The 27545-nt window shown below is 47.8% G+C and overlaps 2 protein-coding genes across 2 annotated transcripts; one reads left to right on the top strand and one right to left on the bottom strand.

Moving 5' to 3' along the window:
• On the top strand, positions 1-9593 carry GUCD1 (guanylyl cyclase domain containing 1). Its single transcript, XM_083417951.1, has 6 exons — positions 1-485; positions 3295-3379; positions 5390-5555; positions 6742-6833; positions 7174-7415; positions 7740-9593. Exons 1-6 carry the CDS (start codon positions 446-448, stop codon positions 7829-7831), a joined length of 717 nt encoding a protein of 238 aa, XP_083274077.1. The 5' UTR covers positions 1-445; the 3' UTR covers positions 7832-9593.
• Positions 9594-11874: 2281 nt separating this feature from the next.
• Positions 11875-27526, bottom strand: UPB1 (beta-ureidopropionase 1). The gene is made up of 10 exons (XM_083417873.1): positions 27306-27526; positions 25672-25843; positions 24314-24401; positions 23546-23640; positions 21527-21688; positions 20514-20683; positions 16842-16923; positions 16008-16050; positions 14409-14563; positions 11875-12752 (listed from the first exon to the last, which is right to left on the bottom strand). The coding sequence occupies exons 1-10, from the start codon at positions 27404-27406 to the stop codon at positions 12669-12671; spliced, it is 1152 nt and encodes a 383-aa protein (XP_083273999.1). The 5' UTR covers positions 27407-27526; the 3' UTR covers positions 11875-12668.
• Between the last annotated feature and the right edge of the window lie 19 nt (positions 27527-27545).

The following is a 27545-nucleotide window of genomic DNA, read 5'->3' as shown; positions in this document are numbered from 1 at the left end:
GGGATCCTGTCAGCGACTACGACTCCCATCAGCGCCGAGCCTTGGCCGGCCTGGCTGAGGCTGCCGGGAGTTGTAGTCCAGCGGCCCCTGGCAGGCCCGGCCTCCTCCTCCGCCACCGCCCCTGGTCGCTCCTTGCGGGGTGGGAAAGGGAGCCCCCCCCCCCCGCCCCGTACGTCCTCCCGTCCCGGTGCCTGCCGGGCCTCACCCCTGGCCCCGCTGGCGGGAAGGCTGCTCGGCGACCACCGCAGAAGGAGCGAGGCGGGCCCGGAGGGAGGCAGGCGCTAGGCCTCCGCTGCGGGCTCCGCCTCCGCCGGGCCGAGAGGGACGGGAGGAGGAGGAAAACGAGCCGCCGCCGCCGCCGGGGGAACCATGCCGGCCCGCGCCCTGCCGAGCCCCGCGGCCGCCCTTGGCCCGTGAGCGGCTCCCCGTCGCCCGCCTCGCCACCATGAAGAGCCCCAAGGAAGACGCGCACGAGTCGCCCGCAGGTCCGTCAGGTCGTGGGGTGGGGGCCCTGCCGCCTTGGGAAGAGCGTCCGAGCATGTGCAGAGTGCTGGGGAGTGGGGGGCTTCCGAGGAAACACGTCGGAGCCCAGTAGAAAGGGTCCCTCTGCCGCCGCGCAGCCTGATCCAGGGTGTGGGGTTAGGGTCGGGCTGCGCAGTCCGGAGCTGGCTTACTGCCCCGCCGGACGCTCCCAGGTCGGGCTGCACCTGGTACGGTGACAGCCGCCCTAAAGCAGCAGCAGCAGCTACTAGTGCTATTGGTGTTGGTGGCTCTCTGGACCATTTCCAGCTAATGTCGGGGCTTCTGAAATCTCAGCGGACCCCCGTGGGAAGGTGGCCTTTAGAGCAAGGATCTCATACTTTGCTTCCAGGCTGAGAGGAGTGGGCCCGCCCAAAGTGCTCCTGCAAACTTATATCTTTCTGGTGGTTAGGCCACTTTCAAGAGTTCGGGATTCCAGTTGTCTCCATCGCAGCATTCTGTTAGAAACACACATCCGCTGTCATATTTTCCAGCACGTTTTGCATGACCGAAAGCAGAGTTACAGAAGCTCTAAAGATTCCTCCATAGGACCATGAGACAAGCGATGACATCTTCCCTTGGACAACCCCACCCCCACCCCCCAATTGCTTTGGGCTCTGTTCCAATTTACTTACTACATGCTTCATTAAATTAATACACTACTTGACTGTTTTTTTTTTTAAAGAGCCCTCAAAGCAATTTGGGCCTTGATGCCGCCGGCTGGCAAGTGTCACTGCTCTCTCGCTGCTAACGGAGTCTGGCTGAAGATCAGGCAAAGCAGGCTAGGGAGGCTTCTGCAAGAGAGCTGCCTTTGTTCAAACTGGATCAGTTGAAATGTCTTTGTGTTGCCCCTGGTCCTTTTGAAATACAGTATTATTTCCTAAATACACCAGGCTACCCTTGAAGAAGGGACGCAGGTGGCGCTGTGGGTTAAAGCCTCAGCGCCTAGGGCTTGCCGATCGAAAGGTCGGCGGTTCGAATCCCCGCGGCGGGGTGCGCTCCCGTCGTTCGGTCGCAGCGCCTGCCAACCTAGCAGTTCAAAAGCACCCCTAAGTGCAATTAGATAAATAGGGACCGCTTACCAGCGGGAAGGTAAACGGCGTTCTGTGTGCTGCGCTGGCTCGCCAGATGCAGCTTGTCATGCTGGCCACGTGACCCGGAAGTGTCTCCGGACAGCGCTGGCCCCCGGCCTCTTGAGTGAGATGGGCGCACAACCCTAGAGTCTGGCAAGACTGGCCCGTACGGGCAGGGGTACCTTTACCTTTTTACCCTTGAAGAATGCGCTGCATGTCCAGAGCCAGAGGGCCAGAACTGTCCTGACCTCCCTCAAGGCTCCCTTGAGCCAGCCTCAGTTGGTTGGAAAGAAGCCAACTGAGTCCCCCCCCCCCCCCTGTCCTGGGGCTCTAGCCTTTCCTGTACCTTTAGTCCTGGTAACCTGTCAACACAGACTTTTGTCCCCAAAGAGCAACGACTCAATTGAGCAAGAGTCCTGATGACTAGACATTGCTAAGGGCATAACTGGCAAGGAGTTTGCAAACACAACAAGTGGGTGGCTCTATTGATGCTTTTTTACCCAGGAAATGATGGGCTCATTGCCAGGAAGATTTAGAAATTATTGTGCTGAGCTATTGGCCTCTGTAAAAACCAGAAACATCCAAGTCTTTCATCAGCACCTCTGTGACATCCTTTGCTGTTCACAATACCCTGCATTTCTCCTCTAACAGAGCAGCTAACCTAGTAATCAGGATGACTAGCTGTGGTGCTCCATTTTTTTTTTTACTCCATCTCCCATCCATCTCAGTCAGCATAGCCACTGGCCAGGGATTATGGGAGGTGTAGTCCACAATCCTGTCACTTCCAGGAGATGCGTTCTGTGGGTTGGGGGAAGGGGTCCCAGTTACCGAAGACACAAACCTTCACTAAAGCACTCCCAATGAGTTCAGGCACAGCACAATCCAAACAAACCAAGGTCATGCATAGAGAATCAACCTAGGTCCAAATGCAGTCCAGAAATGAAATTAGGCAGCAGTCTCAGGAAGTTCAGGCCAGGTACAACATAGGAAAAAGGAGCCAGAGACCTGTGTTGTTTCCAGCAACTGGAAGGCTCAAGAGGGGGAGCCTTATCTACTCTGACCCCAGCTGCTGCCAGTGAAGGAGCATCAGGGATTTCCTACTCACAAGGAGACCCTGGGCCCATAGATGCATACTGTGGTGTTCCTCTTCTGCCTAGAGGTCAAGCTTTCGGTGCTGTCTCTCTCTCAAAGGCTGGGGGGCAGGCACCTTCCTGGGGTTCTTCATCATGTATCAACCCAGACGGCCCCTTCAAGGGGATCCTCAGACTGGGTTTCAGGACCCGTGCCTGCTCCTCAAGGCCCTTATCCTGTGGGGGTGCCTGGTTCATCCTTCCAAGAGCTCCATGGCTTGTACCAGTTCAGGACTAGGTACGACAAACATCTGCAAGGCCACACGTTTCTCATCTTTGGTTTACACCACTGGGAGGTGGTTTTGGCAGATGGTGTGGGTGCAGAACTGATAAATTAGTCCAATATATCCAGGGGCAGTTATGATCCCATGGTATATTACTGTGAAACCAAGTTCTTGGGCCAGATGAAACTAGACCCCCTGGAGTTGTTTTAAAATGTTGCAAACGGATGTCTTTGGCATGGAACAAAATAATATTTTTTTTTTCCTGTTAAAGGATGGGTGTGAATGTAGAGAAGAACCTTAGTTGTGCCAAAAACTGTCTTTCTGACGGTGGTGTCCTCTTTCCTGCAGTGGACAATGTGCAGCTGGACGTGCCAATCCTTCAGCAGCTGTACCACTGGGACTGTGGGCTGGCTTGCTCCAGGATGGTTCTGCAGTAAGTCCATTTTTGGTTGGGGCTTCTTGGGGGTGGGGAAGGAGGCGAGGTGGCTGGTGGCACTTTGCAACAAGTTGCTTCCAAGGTGGGAAGGTCCCTAGACCTCACCCAGCTGCCTTGGCCCTCCAGTGAGTGCAGCACAACTGACCACAACAGCAGCTTCTCAAGCACGAGAAAAGGAACTGTGGAGGAAATGGCATTAATGTCTGACTGTGACAAAGAATGGGTACAAAGGTGGTTATATTCATAATGTAAGAACTCTGGCCCAATAGAAGACACTCTTGACTGGGCCACTCAGCTGACTTCCTTTTCAAGTATTTTTGGCTCTATAAGACTCACTTTTATAAGACTCACGTATTTTTTGCTCTATAAGACTCACTTTTTCCCTCCTGAAAAGTAAGGGGAAATGTGTGTGCGTCTTATGGAGTGAATGCAGGCTGCGCAGCTATCCCAGAAGCCAGAACAGCAAGAGGGATCGCTGCTTTCGCTGCACAGCGATCCCTCTTGCTGTTCTGGCTTCTGGGATTCAGAATATTTTTTTTCTTGTCTTCCTCCTCCAGAAACTAGGTGCGTGTTATGGTGTGGTGCGTCTTATAGAGCGAAAAATACAGTAATTGCCAGCCACTGGCGGGTTTTTCCTCTTTGGGTGTTTTGAGTCTGTTTCCGTGCTCTTGTATGACTCCCGTAGAAGCCACCCTGCCTTTTGTGCTCCATGAATAACGGCCACTACGATTTTCCATCTGCCTCTGCTGTACTGCCTGCTGGCTCTCGGTCTTTTTCCCCCCTTTTCCTGCTGAACTCGTCTTTCCTTCCACAGAGGAACACGAGCTTTAGGTGCAGGAGAGTGAAATGCCTCTTTAGAGGGCCACTTAGTAGATATGAAGCAGAAGATTTTCATTTCTCTCCATCCCTTCTGCCAAGACGCTAGCCTGCCCGCTGGTAATTTCCCATCTTGACTACTGTAACTCCCCCTCCTTCTCTCCTTCCTGTACCAAACTGAATTTCCAAGTGTGAACTTCTTGCCCTGTGGATCTAAGCCTTTCTCTCCCCCCACTCCCCTGTTCATCATGGAATGTCAGTGATTTCTCCTCTATTGTAGCCCCTTCCCATCATCCCATGAATGAGCTGCCCCTCTCCCCAAAGCACCTCCTTTTTCTGTGTCTGCGCTATCCGCCTCTGCACAGGTCTGGCTCAGGCATAACCCTGGTTTGGAGATTGCTGTCAGCTCATCTTCTCTTCCTTTCCCTGTGTTGTGCATGAATGCCTCCATTGTTTAACCAAAACTTAGTATAACACCCTTATTAGAGCTGTGTTGAGAGCTAGCCAGGATTGCCAGGAACCAGAGTTTGCAGAACAGCTTCAGACTAACTTTACAATGCAGTCCTAGTTAGCTGAAGTTGGAGTTAGTCCCAAAACAGAGGTAAAGGGCAAAGCAAATCTTAGGAAGGGGGTGGTGGGAGAGAGTAGGCAAGCCCACAAAACCATCCCTCCTATCTCCTTACGCCTGGACCAGACCACATCGTTGGTGTCCAAGGGACTTTCCATTGGATGCCTATCAAGATCCTTCCCTTCTTCCTTTCAAATCCTGGCCTGTTGCGAGAAAATTCAAACTGTAGATGCCATTCCTTCTTATGTGGGACCCACTGTATTTGCATAAGCGGGGATGGAGGGAGATTCTGGGGCCCTCCAGAGGTTGCTTAACTGCAGCTCGCATTATCTCTGACCCCACCACTGGCATTAACAAATCTGCTTGAAATAGCTGGAAGAGGGTCTTTCCCCCAATATGCTGATATGAGCCAACTCACAAAAGGAAACCATTGTTTCATCTCTGAAATAGAATCCAGGGGGGACATTCTCCACCCATTTCTCTTGCTCTGAAGTTTGTCCATTGTGCAGGCAGGCCCTGTAGCGTCCAGATTCCCTTCTGTCAGGCGACACATTCTAAGCTGTGCTCTGTTCTCTCCTGATCCCTCTTCTTCACCATCACCACTTCCTCCGGTTTCGTCCCAGGTACCTGAACCTCCTGAATGACGACGAGTTCCAGAAAGCCATTCAGGACCTCCAGATGACGGAGAGCATCTGGACCATCGATTTGGCCTACCTGATGCGTCATTTTGGGGTGAAGCATCGTTTCTGCACACAGACCCTGGGGGTGGACAAGGGCTACAAGAACCAGGTCAGCTTCCTGGTTCACTCAAATGTTGGTGCTTTGACCAAGTCTGGAGGGCAGGATTTTTTTCCTTCTCTAAGGATGATGATGATGATGATTGGTTTGTGTTTTGGCACTCATGAACCTTTCCAGCATGTTTGATTTTTGGAGCTTGACATACAGGCTTCTCAAGGTACCCAATGGCATTTTATGATAACTTGTGCCTTTTAATTAGATTGTGATTTTTGTTTAATTGTTTTTACTCACTGTTTTTATTTGGTGCTTTGTTCGTGTCTGGAAAAGGCAAGCGCTAGATTTTTTTATTTTTTAAAAAATGGGACAGGATCCATGTTGATTTTCCAGATGATGTTTCCAATGTTCTTTTGCGTTGCTCTCTGGCCGTGAACTTTGCCCTGCTTCCTCAGTCCTGGGGGACTCTCTTGCAAGCTGTACCTGGGACCTGGGCAGCCCTTTCTCTAGGTTGCTGTGTAGTATATTGTAGAGTTGGAAAAGGTCCAGAAGAGGGCAAGCAATGAGGTGGAGCAACACCCACTCGCCTCTTTTCTAAACTAAAATCCTCCCAAAATGGCAGTGTTTCTTCACTGGGTGGGTATTGTAGAGTTGGAAAAGGTCCAGAAGAGGGCAAGCAATGAGGTGGAGCAACACCCACCTCCCACCCACCCAGTGAAGAAACACTGCCATTTTGGGAGCATTTTAGTTTAGAAAAGAGGCAAGTAAGAAGGAACACCATGGAAGTTTTATAAAATTATGCATAGCATGGAGAAAAGTTCTCCTCTCTCTAACACTAGAATTTGTGGACATCCAATGTTGGAAGATTCAGGACCGAGAAAAGAAAAAAGAAAACTTATCCATGCAGCACATAGTTGGTGACCACCAATCTAGATGACTTTAGAAGAGGATTAGACAAATTCAAGGAGGAGGGTTATCCATGGCTACTAGCCATGATGGCTGTCCTTTTGTTCCAGTGTGGCAGGCAGCATTACTCTGAATCCATTGCTAGAAATCACAGGAGTGCTCTTGTGTTTGGGCCCTGCTAGTGGGTTTCCTACAGGCATCTGGCTGGCCACTGTGAGAACAGAATGCTGGACCAGATGGGCCATTGGCCTGATCCAGCTGGCCTCTTCTTATGTTCTTAGGTTTCTTACCCCGAGAGGAATCTGTTCTGACCAAGCTTGTCCTCTTCCTCCTTCAGTCGTTCTACAGGAAACACTTTGACACAGAGGAGAACCGAGTCAACCAGCTGTTTGCACAATCCAAAGCCTGTAAAGTGCTGGTAGAGAAACGGTGAGCTCTCTTTCTCTCGGTCGAGGTTTATCTCCCCACCCCATGGACTTCTTTACAGATGCCACAGCTGTTTTAATGCAGAGGCCTTTACCAACTGGGTCTCCTCTAGATGCTTTGGGCTACAACTTGCATCAGCCCCAGCCGTAGGATGATGAGATCCAACACATCTGGAGAGCAGCAGGTTGGGGAAGGGTGTTGCAAGCAGCCATCCTGTCCAAATGGGCTCTGGACCTAGTGACCTGTTCCAAACCTCCAGTCCTGATAGAGTTGGTGTCTTCCTTGTTAAGATATCCCCAAGAGACCCCAGTGGACTGACTTCTCCATCTGTTCTCCTCCACAGCACAGTGACTGTCCGGGACATCCAGGATCACCTTGCCCAAGGCCATGTGGCCATTGTGCTGGTCAACGCCGTCCTGCTGCTCTGTGACCTCTGCTCCAACCCGGTCAAATATTGTTGCTTTCTCCCAACCGGCCAGAAGTGCTTCTGCAGAAGTCCTGATTACCAGGGCCATTTCGTTGTCTTGTGCGGCTACAGCAAAGCCTCAGGGAGTATTTATTACAACAATCCTGCCTATGCTGACCGTGAGTAGCCACCACCCTTTATTTCAAATAGGGGAAGTGTGGTAACCCGACAACTCTGGCATGTTAGCTCGTTCCTCTCTGCAACATTGTACAATATTCTGGGTTGATGTTGTCCTAGCCATTTCCTGGCTCCTGCCTCAGGAGCATGAGCCATGCCAGGTGGGTCTGTCTTGTCTTTTGTCTCTGCAGCAAGACCATGACTGTGCGGAGGGGTGGGGGTGGAGGTGAGTGGGTTGGGGCTGTTGAGTCAATGGCCCTGCCTTCCTTCCAACAGAGCCTTAACCCCTTGGCCCCCTCTGAGCCCATTTTGGTCCTGCCCCACAGGAACATGCCGAACCAGCATCAATAACTTTGAGGAAGCCAGAACCAGTTATGGCACCGATGAGGACATCCTGTTTGTTTACAGAGACAGCTGACCTCTTGGAGCTGCCAGGGCTTCCACGTCCATCACTGGCCAGCTTGCAACAGCAGTAGCAGCAGCAGCAGCAGCAGCAGCAGCCTTGTCTCAGGGCTGCAAGAGACTTTGCTCCCACACTGCAGCAGTACCACAAAGAAGGGATGCTTTAGACTAGGATCTAAACTGGTATTAAATTGTTTTGGTGTGAGCCACCTTGGCAGGGGAGGGAATGTATCCAGAAAGGCAGGCTCCAGATTGGCTGAAATAAATACATTTTAGATTGGGATCTACTCCTAGATCTCTGGGTGTGTTGCAGTAGATCAAGAAGGATGTCAGATTCCCAATTTTGTAATTGCAGCAATGTGAAAGACTCAAAAGGCCAGGAGTGGGTTTTTACATCTGGCTCCAGTTGGTGGGCCTCCAGGCTATATTTGGAAATAAAAAGTAGATCCTGCAAGCGTGAAATCTGCCCTGCCCTGTCTCTAAACCTACAGAGAGCAGCATGGCGGTCCTGTTGCCATCTTTTTAGTTTTGATGATGATAATGAAGATGAAAATAGCTTATGTATAGCGACTGTAATATTTAAATGTATGTGTGTATTTTTACAATTTGCACATTTTGAGAAGTTTTCAAATGCGGACTTGGACTTCTTTTCCTGTTGGCCCCTTTTGACAGGAACAAAAGTCTTAGTATTCTCTTCCACGCCAAATTCATGAATTCCCCCCGCCCAAGAGAAGCTCAACACAGAAAGGGACAAAAGTCAGTCCTCCTTTCTATACTGTAAGGGCTGATCTTTCACCCAGTTTGGGCGTCTAATAATCAGGGAACAGGTCACATAAACAGCCTAGGATTATTGGACATTGGGGGAAGGAGCAACAAGAGGAAGTAGTCCACATAAGTATACCAGCATCACCTGCAAACCACAATGTGTGGATTCTCACAGCTACTTTTGACGCATAAAGGGTTTGTGGTAGCCAGGGCCTTTTTCATGCGGTCAGGTGGTTCTTTCTGAAAGCAGGGAATTAAAAGGCATTGCAGTTGTAACTGCAGACCCTCCAAAGTGGTTGGATGAATCAGTTCTTTGCATACCATCAGTTTGTTTTCAGATAATCTCAGTTTGATTGCTGTCATGTTGAGCGTTCTTTTTTAGTGAGGGGCCGCCAAATCGTGATTGTACTAGGTCCTCTCTAAAGAAATTAAAGGTTTTAAAATACAAGATTGGTTAGAATCTCTTGATAACTTTGACCCCAATCCAGCACAATTAACCTTTGTTTAACACATCAGTTGCAAACAGCTGTCAGCCAGGAACTCAGAGTATCCTCCATCACCAGCGCTCTTTAGTGAGAACTGGTGACAGCTCTTCACAGCCTCAGGCTTAAGGCTAGTGTTTTAAGATAAAAACCTAGGTTTGGGTCAGACCCATTTGGCCCTAGAAAGCAGACCTGAACTACTTGCTAAAGCAAGTGCAGCTGGCAGCAGCATGACTCCAAAGTCTGGCTAGGGAGGGAAACTTTGTTACATGTTCGAAAGCTGTAATTTGAGGCCGGGATTGTGTTGATAAGAAGATTGCTTGAGGACTTCCAAGACAACCCAGCAGCTTGGCTCAGAACTGCTGTTTATATAATTGGTGGCAGGGAAATTTCTCCTGGCTGCAGTTCAGGACAATTCTAGCCGGAGTCCAGACTGTTCTACCTCATCACACTGCACTCATGTTTTTGGATTCAACTCAGGGATGTACATGGCTTCCCTGCTGGTCAAAAATAAACTTTGATATTGTAATATCCACTTTGTGTTTCATTTAAAGTACTGTGAGGTCCTATTGTGGGGCAGAAAGTTATGAGTGATGTGTTAAAGATGTGCCGGAGAGGGAGACTGTCATTTCTCAACTCCAGCAAGAACATTTTAAAGGAGTATTGGTGAAGTTACATTAAAATAGAATACATTAAAATACATTAAATAGGAGCTGAAAGTGAGATGAGCAGCACTCGAAAGGACTTGCAGCCTTCCAGATGTTGCCCTCCAGCTCCCATCAGGCCCAGCCACTGTGGCCAGATGTTCTGGGGACTGTGGTCCAACATCTAGAGGGCCACAGGCTCCCCACACCTGCTCTGAATTATTGCAAAAGCAAGTATCCTGTTGCACCCAGAAGTAGAGATTAACATGACATTTCTGTCTGTGCATTAATGGCTTTTCCTTATGGCAGGACCCAGAGTTCTCTATGCCACTTAGGGACTTTGTGCAGCACCTCCATTACAGATGACTGTATGATTCCAACTTTGGAGAGCTGATCCCCTTCTCCCTCATTTTTGCAGTGGGACAGCTGAGAGCTATGCTGCCCTGTAGGTCACAACTTTCATCATAAAGTAGACTAAGCCCATTGTGCAAAAAACAAACCTATTAGTGTCAAAAATAAGGGCACTGTATCATTTTACACCACAGGATTGTAATGCTGTAGGAACTTATATACGCCTGTCCAAATATGCCAGTAGAGCTACTGTGGATTCTTAACATACTCAGATTTTAAACAGAGGATTTGTAGGGTTAAATCTATCACCTCTGTAGTGGGCGGGCTTGAGATAGGAGGGCTGTGTGAGTGCAGGGGCAGGCGCTCTAGTCAAGCATTCAAAAGAACGCACAGGGGCTTAAACTGCAGAGGAGGCAGGCACAAACACACAATCCTCCCTGACTTTTCCATCTTGAATAGGACACTCTGAAACAGGCACGTGCCCAGGAATGGTGGTGCTGGCACATGGATGAGCTGTGTCCCTGCCCCCAGATTGTTGTTGTTTAGTCGTTTAGTCATGTCCGACTTTTCGTGACCCCATGGACCAGAGCACGCCAGGCACTCCTGTCTTCCACTGCCTTCCACAGTTTGGTCAAACTCATGCTGGTAGCTTCGCGAACACTATCCAACCATCTCGTCCTCTCATCCCCTTCTCCTTGTGCCCTCCATCTTTCCCAACATCAGGGTGTTTTCCAGGGAGTCTTCTCTTCTCATGAGGTGGCCAAAGTATTGGAGTCTCAGCTTCAGGATCTGTGCTTCCAGTGAGCACTCAGGGCTGATTTCCTTCAGAATGGAGAGGTTTGATCTTCTTGCAGTCCATGGAACTCTCAAGCGTCTCAGATTAAGCCCCCAGATTAAGCCCTCACAAATTCTTACCGGTAACTACTGCAAAGGAGGAGGAAGCAATCAAAGAATGTGGCAGTTGCTAACGGGTGTCATGTAACCAGCTGCTTGTCTTGTATTTATCTGGGATGCAAACAGGCTCTTGCAGTGCAGCATCTCTGTAGTCCACTGAGTGCCTGACCATGTGCAGAGCAAGAGAAAGAGCAAAGCAAAGAGCAAGCAATGGATTCTCTGCAGATTCCCACAGCAGAAGAGCCCAGGCAACTCCCCTTTCATTAAGAGACCTGCTTTAGCTTTTCCTCTGGAGATGTGAATGGTGGTTGGCTGTGGCTGAGCGGCTGAACATCCCAAGCAGAGAAAAGGTGCTGAGATGCAGCTTTGCTGGCAGAAAAGGTGATGAGATGCAGCTTTGCTGGCTTTGCTGGCAGAGGGCTTTGCTGGCAGAAAAGGTGATGAGATGCAGCTTTGCTGGCAGAGGGCACATGGCCCTGCATGAGAGGGAAGGAGCCTTTCTCTTGGTGCCCAAAGCCATGAGAACCAAGGAAGCTACAGATGGGTAGAAACAGGTCCAGTCAAGTAAATGGGCCCAAATCTCATCCTCTTCTGGTTCACCCAGTTGATCCAGAAGAACAGCCTGCATAATTCTTGTCCATAACAACAAAAGGGATATTTTACTTGCAGAGAAATTTTATATGCAAAATATATTTTGCTTGTAATTGAGGCACTCTCAATAAAGGTTTTAAGTGGTTAATGCAAGTGCACAGTGTGTGCCAACTTTCTTTGCTGACCATTGCAAGCTGATAATTTTTGAAAAGGAAATGCTGAATAAGTACGGTAATTACAGTTTCAGCTCTGAGAACTGAAAGCACACACTTCAGCCTCAAGCACCTGCCTCATCTGGAGGCGAGGAAAAGCAAAGAACCACATTTTCAAGGTTTCCCAATCTACTGTTTTTTTATTATTATTACAGCAGCTCCATCAACGGGCCAAGCGCTTTAAAACAGAAAAGCACAGATCTCTGCCCAGAAGACCTCACAATCTAAAATTCTCTTTTAAGAGTAAACTTAGTTTCTAGCAGGGGAAAACAAGGGGTGATTTTGTTGTTGTTGCAACTGACGCAACAGGGCAGCTGAAGATTAAGTGACTCTCTCACTTGGCCACTGTGAGAACAGAAAGCTAGACTAGGTGGTCCTCTAGCCCGCTCCAGCTTCAGGACTCTTCTTGTGGTCTTGGCTCTCGGGCCTTTTTACAGCCATGGAATACAAAACATGGTTTCATTGTGATTCACTCCTCTGATTCATTTACAGGAAAGGTGTATAATTTTGTTGCATATCTGTCCACCTGTATGAAGCACACCCCCTCATAAACACCTGACTTAAAACACTCCTGAATCAAAGCATTTCCTCATGACTGCGCCAAGTGATCAAGTAGTTGAAGCTATATTTTTAAAAAAATTAAAAAAAATGGCTCACAGCCAAACAGTTGTGCATTCCTCAAGCAACTTCTGCTATAAGAGAGGCAGGGAGGGAATGGATATGGTTCAAAGAAAGCCCAAAGTCCCAGTGGGCAGGCCCAAAGGAATTATTTGATTCCCATCCAAAGTACTCCTAAAAAGGCAGACCTTGTGTTTTGAGGCACTACATCGGGGGGGGGGGGGGGGAGCTGCCATGTCACATGTGAAGGACAATATGTTTCTCTCCCAACCTTCCTGAGCAACAGCAGAGGCAAGCTACTCTTTGATGACATTGGGAACAAAGTCAGGCTGGACAACTGCAGCCAGTTCCTCGGCATACATCTTGTATCTCCCGGTCATCTGGAAAAAAACGTAAAGGGACTTCAGCATTCCCTGCCACTGGCCATCTGTCACTGCAAAAGACCTTCAGAATGGCAAGTCAAACATAAGCCCCATTTTTAAAGAAATGAATACATTTCTACAGTTTTGCAAAAAAAAAGCCAAAAATGTTACTAATTGTCAGATGGCTGTTGCGGTTGCTCAAGAGTAACCAGGCAGGACCTGTGTTTTACAGGTTTTTATTTTGGTGCAAACTATTCATAGTGAAGAGCCCCAAAGCTCATGTCTGGCTCAAACGCTAGCAGAATCCAGGAGTGGTCTTTTCTTGGACCTCCCCCAACATAAGAGTTTCGTTACCCCCAACCTTCTCCTCCTCTCTTTGCACCTTAGGCCACTGTGCAGGATGGGCAAGGGCAATGGCAAGGGCATGTTTCGCTCCTGGGCACTCCTGTCTGCCTTGCCCAGGAGCGGTGTTAAGGCTCCCACACACATCCTCTGGTCCTTGCACCTTTTCCCCGAGGTGGGACTTTCCTCCTCCCCAGAAGAGGAACTGCTTCGCAAGATTTTCGGAGGCTCCCTGTAACACAACTGCCCTTCTATTCCTCACCTCTGAGCCGATGGCAGTTCCCTGACATCAATATTATCTAGCCTGCATTCATGGCTGAAAAGAACAGCTATCTTTGCCTGCTAGGATGAAATTCTGACTCGTAATAATAATAATGTTATTATTTATATGTTGGCCATCTGACTGGGTTGCCCAGCCACTCTCGGTGGCTTCTAGCAAAATATAAAAATACAATAAAACATCAAACTTTTAAAACTTCTCTATACGGGGCTGCCTTCAGATGTCTTCTAAAAGTCATATCTCTTTGACATTTGATGGGAATAATAATAATAATAATAATAATAATAATAATAATAATAATAATCCTAAGCAATTAGGGTAGCTGCTACAGAAAACTATTTGAGATCTTCAAGCTAGCAACCAGTGAATCTTAAAATATTTACTCGGAGGCAAGCCTCATTGAGATGGACGGGGCATACTTTGAGGTGAGTGGGTACAGAATTGCAGATGGAGAGAGGGAACAAGATCTTCACTTAAGCAGCTTCAAGATTGTCACATTCCTGTCAAAGAAATCTAGACTTCCTTGCTAATGTGAGCATAAAGACCATCATTGTTTCAAGAGACACCTGCCGTTTTTGTGGTTACTGGCTCCCCAGGGTGTGGCATTCACTGTGCCAACAAGGAAAGCTGGTGAAATGCAGGAGACATTGCAGGTAGGTGTCCATTATGCAATTTCACCTACCACTTTCAATGGGAGAGTTTAAAACGTGCATATAAAAGATGCTGTAAAATATACATACTGCACTATCCCTCTCCCGCAACACCCCTCCCCAAAGGAGGTCATTTCATTAATGTCAAAAGAGTGTGTAGACTTTAAAGGTAACTTTCTGGTTCCCTTGGGTCAGATGCAGCAGCCTGGTATAATTCAGGGGCTGTTGACTGCACAGCCTCAGATCCAGAAAAATCTTAAACCATTCCAGAACAGTCTCTCTCCTCCAGAATATACTTAGAGGTAGAAGCCAATTGGCATTTCAACTGAATGCCAGCAGAATTCAGCCTCCCTGGAAATCAGATAGAAACAAGAGGGTTTGCTTAGTGACAAAAAGACTTACCTTAAAATTCCATTTGTCCCCAACTTGCCTGCAAAGATTTAGATCCATCTCCGTCACCAAAAGCCCATCCTGGGTGCGGGAGAGGCCAGGGGTCCGACTCCCATCCGGAGCAGCCACATAACTTGAACCATAAAAGTGACCGAAGTCACGATGGGCTTCATAAATAGCAAAGAAGCAAGAGAAACAAAATGAATATAGCAAAATGGGAACCAGGGTGATGGAACAGTTAGGCTTGTGGGCCAGAGGTTCCCCCCGCCCTACTCTAGCTTGACTGATTGGGGCAAACCATACCCACCTGGCCCTACACCTGCATCATACAGGTAAGGGCAGACCTTGACAGAAAGGACAAAACTTGCCCAAAACCTGCTTTGTGAAGCTTCCAACCAGCTGGTTGTCAGGAGCCTTTGAAGGACCATGCAAAGCAAGAACGCAGGGCTATGTAGGATCGCTCTTGCTTCACATCAGCCAATGAAAAGGGAGACTGGTCTCGCTTGGTGCTGGGCTTAAATGCATAGCAACCAAACCCAGCATTAGGCAGCACCACTACCACCCCTGGCTTTGGCTGATGTGAAGGGAAAGTGATTCTGCTGTGTTGAGGTGTGCTAGGGAGCTCCCTGCAGTGAAGCTGTTACTGAACTAGATAGACCAAGGTCTTTGTTCCGTAGCAGACCACTTTTTGTGTCTCTAGCATGGGTGTAGCCAAGGGGAGGGCGGGCAGAGAGGGGCAGTAAAAACAAAATAAAAACAAAAAATACATAGCAAACTGAGGTTCTGTTCCCCTCTAACAAAATGCCTGCCCGCCCCCTTAAAAAAATCCTGGCTACACCCATGGTCCCTAGACCAATCTGACATTTGCACCCTGATTTCCTATGATCCTCCTTTGCAAAGAAAAGCAACAAAGAGATGGCCAACAAATTTATTACAACATAAATCCCTTTTGTTAAAGCCAGAGGGTGGCAGGAGGAGGAGGCCAGATAAGGAAACATTTCCCAGTGAAGTTTGGCCAGCAGGAAGGAGAGGCTGTACTGGCCTCTCCCATCCTTTTGCTCCCCAATTACTTGCCAGTGTGGCTGGATGGAAACTATAGGTGGCTTTGAGGTGCTGCAGGGACTCCAAGAGGCTTGCCCTCCGCTCCCTCCCCATTCTGTGCCATCTCAAATGGCCTTAGCTTTCAAAAGCCGCTTGCTGTCCTGTTGAGTTGAAGGGGAAAGGGGGGCAACAAGTTGCTGTTTGAGCAAAAGGTACCTAAAATGTACCCTTTTGCTCACAAACAGTTTCACAATGTTCAAGACAACTGTCTAATGAATCTGTTATTTGTCTATTCTGGTTCTTGTCTTCAGTGACCTCAGAACAAACGCATTATTAGATATAAATGCAGAATTCAACATTAAAGAGTTAATTTTTTTGGCCCTTTTGGCCTATACCACAAACCATTTCACAGCTTCCCAGGGTGCTGGACAAACCTCTTCCCACCACAGAAAAGAACAACCAGATTGGAAGGAGGAACCTCTATCCTTGTTGGCATGCTGTCACCACCCCACGCAAAAGAGACTCCCCACAAGCATCACTCTCCATACGAAAGAAAACAAAGGCACCTACCCTCTCCACCATCTCCTGATGTAAAAGGATTTGGATAAACTTCCTGCAAGAAGCAGAAGAGTCATCACCCAGAAGGAATTCTTCATCAAGCCACCCTCACGGCAGCAGAAGAGTGCAAAATGAAAGGAAGATGGCACTGTTGCTTCGCACCAGGCAGCCTCTTCCACTTCCCCACCCGCCCTGAAAAAACTCGAAATGAACAATGCAAGACACAGAAGCCATTGTTATCATTCTAAATCTAATCAGCTGTGTCTGGCTTTCAAGCAAAGTATTGCTTGCATCCTCTAGAGCGGCCTGTCTCCACATTCAGTCTATTGATTTCCTTGATGGATGAAAGGCAAATCCCATCTGTGAATGGGGGTTATTTCGCTCCTTACGAAACAGTGAAGGAAGGGCTTTTGGCAGCCTCACCTTCTACTGATGCCTTCTCCCGATCCGTGACAGCAGAAAGCAAGTGTGCATGTCCTCACCACCTTCAAGGAGCTGGCTCCCAGAGCAAGGTGGCCAAAGGCCCACCAGAGACGCAGGGAAAACAGTTCCAGACAACATCTCCTGGCTACTCAGAACCTTCTGACAACACTGGGCTATCCCAAAGCAGCAACACCTTCACAAACCTACTCACTTTCTTTGCTGTGGGGAAGAGAAGCCAGCAGGGCAGCTGAGAAGATGCAGAACGGGGGAGAGTAGCATTAAAAAGCCACTTAGAGGGGCAGGGCAGATGGCTGAAAAGAGGATTTTGATGCTACACCCTACGGTTCCACACAGGGCTCTGTTTTTAGTGAGCAGGACCCTAACTGGTGGCATCTCAAAGCACAGAGAGCTGAAAGGCCTCACCGTTCCCACCCGGTTGACGGCACAGGTGAAACAGTGGTTCGCAATGGCTGCATTCCTCGCTTCAATGGGCCACATGGATTCACTGGAAATAATAAAGGAAGAGGCATGATTGCAGAACTCAGAGCCTTTCTTACATCACCTGAAATACCACTTTTTAACAGGCCACCTTCTTCACGATGTCGTCTTGTGACAGGCAGCTCAAAGGAAGCGCTCAGGGGCTGCTTCCCAACTTTGGCAACTGCAGCTCTCACCTCCACAGCTCCCCGACTCCTGCACAGCCTTTCCCCTTCCAAGTCCCTAAATTGTCTTCCATTTTGCACTATCGTAGAAGGGTGAATTATTTAATATGCCTGTGGGGGGCAGGGAGACAGGGAACCTCTTTGGGATTCATTTAGATTGCTGTGCTTTCCACGCCACAAATCCTTTAGTGTATATAAATGGATTCTAAAGAAGTTTCTTATTGTGTCAAGACTCTCCCTTCACTCTATCTGTTTATCTGTTTTAACCAATGCTGCATTGCAGGAGGTTGGACTAGATGACCATTTGGGATGCCTCCAACTCTACAATTCCATGATTCTATGTTTTAATTTGTATTGTTGCATATTTTATTGTATTGCTTTTCATTCCTACTTTTTTTTGTAGAATGGAGCAGCTTTATTTTTCAGAGGAATATGACTGACTGCAGAAGGACATTTCCAGCCCAACATGAGGCAATTTGGAAAAACAATTCAAGCGTCTGGAGATTGAAGCTAATGTTGTTTATGATACCTTACATCTCTCCACCTGACAAATACGATAACAGATTGCGCTGTTCTCTTCTATAGTAGATGTGTAGCAAGAAAGAAAGACGAAGATACAAAGGACTCCTAGCGGGCTGCGGGGGGAGGGTGGTAATGGAGATCTCCAGCAGGGAGTTCTAAAGGTGTAGCGCAATCACTAAAATGACCAGTTTGGCAATAAGCAGCTTCTGGGGACAGGCCCTGATTCGAATGATACCAGGGGGCAGAGGGAAGAGAAACAGGAAATGCAGACATGTTGTGGGGAAGGGAAGAGAGGGCAGCAAGTGCTTGCTTGTATCATTTGCAGAAATTGTCTGCTGCAGGGGATCTAAGAAATCTCTTCCTGCCAGTTAGTTTATACTCTCACAAAGCAATAAAGCAACCAAGGAAAGAGTCAATAATGCCGCCTCACTAAAACCACCCTGAGAAAGCAGGAAATGCCTCCAAAAGGTCACACACTCACCTGCCGCCTGCCTCTCTAATGGCCCTAAGCATGCCCTTTAAAATAACGTGGGGCACAATCCAAGCAAAGTCCATCCTCTCCCAAGGTGGATTTTGAAATAACTATCAACTAAGGGTGGCTGTTGGGCAAGCTCTCCAAAGCTCTCCTCAAATTAACTGAGAAAAACCTGGACTACCTTAAAATCAGGCTTCAAACTTGCTTCACTTTGATTATAAGAGGGCCACAACAAACCTACACAAAATACAAATAAAAGAGATGTATTTGTAGTGCTCTCTTGGTGGAACTACCTCTGCTCTGTCGTGAGGCAAGTGCTGCCCTAGGACCACATGAATTCTGGTCTTTGCTGAAAACCCACCTGTTAGCCACTGGTTTCTTATCTGCCATTTTCTTTTGAATAATCATTTTATTCCACCACCCCACCCCACACCTTTTTATCACATATGAATGGGGTTACAGAAATATTTAAACAAACAAAACTGTGGGGCAAAGAAAGAAGTTTTGGAAATAAAAGCATGGTCACAATGGCCCCCATGCAGCAATTACAAACAAGAGTCCCAGAAATCGTTCAGCATGTTTTGGCCAACCCTTAAGTGGTGAGTTTCGTAAGCCACCCACTTATTTTCTTTGCCTGGTAAAAATTAAATGTTTCACATCCACCCAATTATCGTGACCCTCCGACAGACACAGAACAGCTAAACAAACAGGACACCCCGTTCTCAGCCTCTCCATTAGCTCGGGCAGAAAGTCATACATTATGAGGAATATCCTGAACTTTGCCTCCAAGCTAAGCAGACGCCATTGGAGGACAATCTAATAACCCCTTACAAAGGAGGAGATGTTTGCTAGCCCTTTTCCCTCGTGATGCTCTTTGGGGCATGACACAATCCAAGTGAACAGCTCCTGTAACAAAACGCCTCCAACTTGCAGCTGCACTCCATCACTTAGAAAGTCCTTCTTCCTAATGAAAGTTATCCAGGGAGGGGTGAGTCTTGTTTCAGAGGCAGGACTATGCAACTCCACCCCAGTTCCTGTCCTGCAGGAGGCCTATGCAACTGGGCCTTCACAGAGCTCTAGCTCCCTGAACCTTTTGTATTAATGTAGGAGCAGCCAGATTGCATGTTTTATTCAACTCTTTATGTGGCGCTGAGAAGCATCTGCCCCACAGAGACCACCAGGCCTGGCCACAGAGAAGGGCAGAGCTGCCAGGCTTGCTTGACCAAGTCAGTGTTCCCGACAAGACAGCCTTCTCCTCCATTTGGCAGGCAAGGGGACCCAGGCTCCTGCATTGGCAAATGGCAACTCTGGCTGTAAGAGGACCTTGGAACCTGGCCGGCATCCCAGGCAGGCGCCACCTTCTTTTTTGCTGGCAGCAGTGCCCATAGCCAGTCCAGCTCTGGCTGCAAAGAGGAACAAAGCTCTCAAGCCAGGTTAGATCACAAATGCCAGCGTTCCTAATGGAGTAGTCTAGGTCCTGAGAGTGGTGCACACATTGTCTGTTCAGCTTCAATCCCACAGAGGATTCAATGCCCAGACACACCCAATACCCATATGCCTTGTTTTCTTTACTGGCTCTTTCTTGTTTTCTTCTCTTTTTTGGAAGCTGTCTCTTATTTCGAGTTGTTTTCTTTCCTCACCCATTAGCGAGGCGTTTTATGCAGGGTTTGCTGAACCTCTACCCTCCCGCCAAAGCTCCCCCGCCCTTTCAGAGCCTGTCTGTTGTCTCAGCTCAGTTAATGGCTAAACCCTTTGAGCTCTTAGCGTAAAATATTTACAGTCACTCAGGGGTGGCGGTGGCAGCTACCTGACTGTAACCTTCTGTGCCCAATGGAGTGACAGGCGGGACAAGGCTATTGGGCACTGAGGGCTTTGGAGGAATGGTCCTCTCCTATTTCTCCCTTGTTACCTCACACTGTCTTACATCAGCTACCTGAGACTTCCAATTACAGTGGTACCTCGGGTTAAGTACTTAATTCGGTCCGGAGGTCTGTTCTTAACCTGAAACTGTTCTTAACCTGAAGCACCACTTTAGCTAACGGGGCCTCCTGCTGCTGCCGTGCCACCGGAGCACAATTTCTGTTCTCATCCTGAAGCAAAGTTCTTAACCTGAGGTACTATTTCTGGGTTAGCGGAGTCTGTAACCTGAAGCGGATGTAACCCGAGGTACCACTGTACTGACTTCCAAGGTAGTCTTCCTTGTTGCCAACCCTTTGGCTAGGAGAGCTCATGAGCTTCATGTGCTTTGCTTGGACCCTCTCAATTTGGCCCCTGCATAGAGATAAGGCAGGGCTACAACAGAGAACTTCTCCAGAAGACCGCAATTTAGCTTTCCAAATTTTCTGAGGGTTTCATCAAAGGTAATGGCCTTGCACATACACCAGGTCATAATTAAGACCACTTTCTGCAGCAAATAAGCAAGATTCCAAATGGTACCTGAGTTTCCCAATAGTGGCAGAAGGATTAAAGATGATCTCTGCTCCATTCAGACTGTACATGAGCCAATTGAGGGGATGATGTCGCCCATAGCAAATGTTTACAGCAATCTTCCCAAACTGAGTCTGGAACACCGGGTGCCCCATGTCCCCCTCCATGTAGTATGTTGACTGCAAAACACACAGACTTACACTTGAATGAGATTCCTGGAGTCCAAAACACCAGCTGCCTTAATAGAAATCTCGCAGCAGAAGACATGACGAGAGCTGGGCATATCTGTGGTGATCAAGCTAAAGGAAGTATCCCCAAATACCAAACAGGTTTAAGCAATATTAGACACAAGGAGAACCTAGGAAGCTCCCTTCTTCCAAGTCAGATCCTTAGAATCATAGAATCATAGAGTTGGAAGAGACCACAAGGGTCATCGAGTCCAACCCCCTGCCAAGCAGGAAACACCATCAGAACACTCCTGACATATGGTTGTCAAGCCTCTGCTTAAAGACCTCCAAAGAAGGAGACTCCACCACACTCCTTGGCAGCAAATTCCACTGTCGAACAGCTCTTACTGTCAGGAAGTTCTTCCTAATGTTTAGGTGGAATCTTCTTTCTTGTAGTTTGGATCCATTGCTCCGTGTCTGCTTCTCTGGAGCAGCAGAAAACAACCATCTAGATCCATCTAGCTCAATATTGTCTACACTGAATGACAGCAACAGCTTGCCAGGGTTTCAGACAGGATTTCTTTCCTATGAGTTGCTCCTTGGTGCCAGGAAACAAACAATTTGGGAGCCTCAGCCTGAAAAACCAGACACACAGAGCCAGGGACCCTCAAAGTGAAACCAGAAGTACAAGGACACTCATATTTTTTTGTATGCTCGCTTGATTTGGATGTGTGCATGACAACCCCACCCCATCCCCCCACCCCACCCTGCCCTGCAAAAGCTGCTCCTGGAGGAATTTGTTCCTGAATTAGCAAGAGTGCTCTGTTTTCCCATAATGCAACAGCTACCACTCACCTCATTGAAGTCTCCAATCCTTGGGATGTGATTCTTCCTAGACTTGCCCAGCACACCACCAGTGTTCGAAATCACCACCGCTGTGTTCCACAAGGTCTCCCCATGCGCAGTATCTCTTTCCAGAATTGGAGACACCACCACCATGTTGTGCTTCCTGGCCAGCTGCAGCCATGATGGAAATGATGCCACATTTTATTAAATGTACTAGCGGCGTTTCAGCAGACGATCTTGGAACAACTTACCGAATCAGAACAGTTGGGACAATAAAAAATAAATAGTAACATCAAATATCAGAAAAGCAGGGTGAAGCAGCAGAACAGTATAAAAAGACTTCTGATTAGGTTTTCGCAAGAGATCTGCCAGTTGGCAAGAGGCCTGCAAGACCAAGAGAAAAGAAAAAAATGCCCACAGAAGACTCTGACTGAATAGCTAAAACAGAGTGAGGTCAAAAAATCAAAGGATTATGGAGATGGAATGGTCGTCTGATCCAATCCCCTGCAATGATCACAGCTAAAGAATCCCTAACAGGTAGCCACCCAGGCTCTGCTTGAACACCTTCAATGAAGAAGAGCCGCCATCTTCCGAGGTAGTCTATTTCACGGTCAAAAGGCTCTTACTGCCAGAAACTTCTTCCTACTGTCATGGGTGGCAATGCAAAGCACTCTCTGAATCAGATCCTATTTATGCCCAATCTAATAACAGTATTATTCATAAAAAAAGGAAGAAATGATTCCTCAATAACACCAGAAACCACTGAATTCCCTGCAAAGCCACTTCTGCCCATAACAGTGGAGGTTTTGACTCATAAGTGCTGCTTCCTTCCCAGATCCATGCTCCAACTACCTTGAGGGAACAACCTCTGGTCTTGACGAGAGCATCCCCCACCCCAGGCTGTTCTAGAGGCCTCCATGGACTACCCTTCAGTGCCAGCATTTTGGGGGGAACCGCAAACTCCTCTTGACCTTTTCCAGATCCAAGCCTTGGCCTTTCCTGGGAAACGTGTCCCATAAGATCATTAAAAAGGAATCTGGGAACTGTCTTGCCCAGAGAAGTTAGAACAAAGATATAACAGCTTGTCTCCTATTACCCTTGGTCCCTGAAGAGTGTATTTTGCATTATGTCTCAGTACTGATAAGTCATGTCTCCTTTGATCCAATTATGTTTTCTCTTCCTTCCCCTTATGGCATTTTACTTTCCCATATGCTTGAATGTTAACCACAACAACATCCACCAAGATGCAATTAATCTGGCATTTACAATCACTTCGTGCTTGACCTGTGCTAAACTGAAGGCAGCAGGATGGAAGGGGATGCACAGCAAGCCACTACGGTCCCTTCAGGATCAACAAGAAACAGACGGTTGGGAAATCATTTCAGACGAGGGGGGAAACAACAAACACTTGTCTCTTTGCCAAAAAAAAGGAGAAAGTCAGGCATTTGCTGAAAAGCCAAAGAACTGAAGTTGTACTTCCCCAAAGTCCTCTGTAGACACATCTACCTGCAATCCCTACCAATGGCACAGCTCACGCACTACTTATCAGCGGGGCCCAATCCACTAAGATGTTCTCCAAGGCAAGCCTCCATGAAATGACCAGGAGCCACACAAAAGCAAAACCACAGGGGTGGTTAGGCTGCTTCACAATGTCTGTGTCCTGAGTGTCCATTCTGTATTGTTTTCATTTTAAATATCTCTGTTGTTCATGTTTGTAGCTTTTTTGCCATTTTATTGTACATTGCTTTGAGATGATTGTGCAACATGTAATTAATAAATGAATAACAGCTACTTCTGAATAAACATGTACTCAGGATTGCAAGGTAAATGCAACTGAAGCAGCTTCACTGCCCAGGGTGGCAGCCCTGGGTTACAAATGTGGTTGCCGGGCCCAGCTCTAGAAAAATGCCTCCACTCTTGGAAGTTTGCATGCAGGGAGGAAGGACAGTCCAAATGCACACAGTCTGTTTTGACACAGCGGTGCAGAGGAGGTTTGTAAAAAGACAGGACAGGAATCTGGCTCTTTACCTCTTGGCAAAACCTTGCCGTTGGGCCGCTCTCCGCTGATTCCGCAAATTCTGTCCAAGGAAGCCTCTCTCGTGTACAGAAAGCAAAAGGCATCGCTACAAAATGGCATCATAAGAAATGTGAGAAGTTCGCCCTGTCACTCCCATAAGATATTTCCGCATGTGACAGAGATCTGCTTTTGAGGTGGGCCTGTCTTTCTCATACTATTTTGTGCTATTGATATGAGGTCCTAACTGTAATACAGTGGTACCTCAGGTTAAGAACTTAATTCGTTCTGGAGGTCCGTTCTTAATCTGAAACTGTTCTTAACCTGAAGCACCACCTGAAGCGCCGCGATTTCTGTTCTCATCCTGAAGCAAAGTTCTTAACCCGAGGCACTATTTCTGGGTTAGCGGCGTCTGTAACCTGAAGCATCTGTAACCTGAAGCGTCTGTAACCCGAGGTACCACTGTACTTTTATCATCTGTCGCTACTTTTACAGATCGTTTAATCTCACTTTTTAGGTTTCATAACTGAATTTTTAATGTTTTGATGGTTTTTAATGGAGATGTTGTTAGCCACAGTGGATATTTAGTGGGAATCCTGCATAAATATTTTACAGAAACAAAAGATGTCCTGGGTTGTGCCCAGAGAATGCAGCTTGCTCACCAACACCTTGCTGTTTGAGTCTGGTTTCTGCTCTGACTTTATTCAAGAGTCGCACGCAACTGAGATTGACTTTTATAGCAGCAGAGAGGATTTAAATAGGCAGAACAAAACACTACTCACTCCAGACCTCTTGGAAACAGATGACATTGACCCCACACATTGCTGCAACCTCCACAATTTCTTCTATGCGCTTGTGTAGTGCGGTTACCTAGGGAGAAGGTCAGCTGTAAAGGTCATTTAAATAAACTACCTTTACTCTCATTTTGCCTCCCAAGCTCAACCATGTACAAAATACTGAGAGAAAAAGGGTTGACAAGAAACCCTGCCTGTAGGAAGCAGCAGCTTTAACAATGATGAGTGAAGAAACTTTGACAATTAAATGGGTTTATTAGTGGGGTAGGAGAGCTGAAAATAATGCCAATATATTTCACATCTGGCAAACAATGCACCCCTTGGATTTCAGATAGTACATGGGTAAAAAAAGGTAAAGGGACCCCTGACCATTAGGTCCAGTTGCGGACAACTCTGGGGTTGTGGCGCTCATCTCGCTTTATTGGCCGAGGGAGCCGGCGTACAGCTTCCGGGTCATGTGGCCAGCATGACTAAGCCGCTTCTCGCGAACCAGAGCAGCGCACGAAAACGCCATTTACCTTCCCACCGGAGCGGTATCTATTTATCTACTTGCACTTTGTGCTTTCAAACTGCTAGGTTTGCAGGAGCAGAGACCAAGTAACAGGAGCTCACCCCATCGCGGGGATTCGAACCGCCGACTTTCTGATCAGCAAGTCCTAGGCTCTGTGGTTTACCCCACAGTGCCACCCACGTTCCTTAGTACATGGGTAAATGAGCCTAAAAAAACCAGGGACACCAATTTTCATGGCCCTCTAGGAGTCTTAGTTTGGTCAGAATCAAGTACAGTGGTGCCTTGGTTATCAAACTTAATCCATTCCACGAATCCATTCGACTGCCAAAACTGTTCAAAAACCAAGGCACGGCTTCGAATTGGCTGCAGGAACTTCCTGCACCCAAGCAGAAGCTGTGTCAGATGTTCGGCTTCTGAAAAACATTCACAAACTGGAGCACTTACTTCCGGGTTTGCAGAATTCGGGAGCCGATTTGTTCGGCAACTAAGGTGTTCAGGAACCAACGTTTGACTGTATATACTGCCAGAGTTAACGCAAAAACATTACTTCTGTTAAATGAGCCACCACAGCTGTTAGAGGGCCATTAACATTTGTGTCCTGGGATTTTTAGACTTGTTTACCCATGTACTATCTGAAACTAAAAGGGCACATTGCTTGCTACATGTGATTCCCCCCCCCCCCAGCTCTCCTACCCCACAATATGGCCAACACAAAAGATTTGAGTCTCTGACAAAGCATAATGATACAAAGAAGCTGGGGCTGCTCTCCCTTTGGAAAGACAAGAGCCAGCAATTGGAAACATGCAGGAACTTCCTTTACAAGCTTCAGTTGTACCTGCTCAGCAACCGGTGCATCTGTAGGAAGTTGGATCTTATTCTGAATCAGCCCCACCCTGACAATTCGCGGGGGCCTCAACTGCTCTGGTTCAGCTCCAAATACATAACCCTGTAGGTCAAACTCCCTTTCTGTAGCAGCGGACAAAGCAGCAGAAGGCAAATCCAGTTGCCTGGAAAAGTAAGAACACAAAAATACAACAATCTTCCTCCGGTCCTGTACAAAATAAGAAACAGCAATATGGCAGGTTTATGTATCTGCTATTTATATCAGGTCAATGCACCTTGACAGCCAAGAAATATTTAGGGGTGGAGGAAAAGGAAGGTTAAAGGTTAAGACCTTCCCCATCCCACACCTCTTATATAATCTTGAGCAAGTCACTCTGTTCACCAATTAGTGGGGTCACACAAAACTGTTTTGGAACAATGATCTGGACAGGCTGGTTTACTCAAATTCCATTAGATGCAAACTGTCGTGGGCAGGTTCTCTGTATGACAAGCAAGCCATCCTCATCAAACTAACCTAAAATATTTCATCTCATGAGAACTTAAATGCAATACAGCATTTCTACTCTGCCATGATATCCTTCTGATGGGCCTCTCTCTTGATCCGGACATCACATTCCTTATGCAACACATCATGACAGAACCTAGAAGCAGAGGCTTGGTAATCGGCTTGTGGACTCCTGAACCAACATTTGGAATTGCTGTTCTAAGGATATTGTATATTACTGGATAAATTTTTAAGGCCACTTCTGCAAGTCCTTTGCTCTGCAGGCAGCTGACTCTGTTGAAGCCTCTGGCTGAGGGGGGCTGCATGTGGGTTCACGTATGGGCCTTACAATGGGGAGTTAGGCTTGATAGCCTCTCAGCCCTTTTCAGCATGCAAAAAGCATTCCAATTTAATCCTTTTAAAAAATGGGGTTGCCTTTGTCATGTCACCTTTAAAAAACCAAAACAGATCATCCTGAGGGAAGCTCATTCACCCATGAGCACCCTCCTTCTCCAAATCCTAGATCACCAGCCCCTGCCCCCCAACCTGGTTCCTGGTAGCTGTTTTCGGCTGCAACTCCCATCATCTCCAGCCAACAGGGCTGGCTTACAGTGAGGATCCTGTAATTGATGAGAGCAGGGAGTCCAACTTTACCAGCTGCCTTGAAAAGAATCAGATGCTTTTGGGAGTTTGGCCACACTTGCCCATCCTTTCCCTGCTCTGATGTCAAATCCTGAAATGGCCAACCATCCAACTGACTGCTGCCAAGTCCCAAGAGGCAGTAGAGAAGGGGGGGGGGTCGACCTTATAATTTGGGGTGTGTGAATATGCCTTCTCCACCTGTGCAACAAGCAGGAATCCACAAACTTCCCCCCCCCCACAACTGCAGGGGGAAAGCTTAACCTGTTTCATTTCTGCCTGCCGCACACTTGCTAAGAGGAGAATAAATCTGCGCCCCCCCCCCCCATAGGGTTCAACCAGGTGCCCTCCTTATGTTTTGGACTACAACTCCCAGCAGTCACGCATACAAAACAGTTGGAGGGCGCCAGGTGGAAGAAGCCTGAGACGGGAGGAGGGGATCAGTCTCCCCTTCCTCTCCCGAGCTGACGCAGAGCCTGCTGGGATTTGTAGTCCCGGCGCACCTGACAGCCTCCCCGTAAAGAATCCGCTTCGCTTCGGCCAGCTCGGCGGGTGGCAGGTGCCGCTCCAAGCACTCCTCCAGAGAGTCCAGGCCGGCCGCCATCCTCGCCGAGAGACTCCGCGCTGGGACGAGGGAAGACGGAGGGACTCCGGACGGCAAGCGGTCAGTCCGTCGGACACGGAGTGACCGTTGGCCCGTCCGAACAGCTGGACTCCGCCTCTGAGGGGGAAGGGTAGGAGGA

This window comes from Podarcis tiliguerta (assembly GCF_965153285.1).
Source record: "Podarcis tiliguerta genome assembly, chromosome: 16".
Taxonomy (NCBI): Eukaryota; Metazoa; Chordata; class Lepidosauria; order Squamata; family Lacertidae; genus Podarcis; species Podarcis tiliguerta.
The sequence above is the reverse complement of the archived record's forward strand: the minus strand, read 5'-3'. Positions and strand labels throughout refer to the sequence as shown.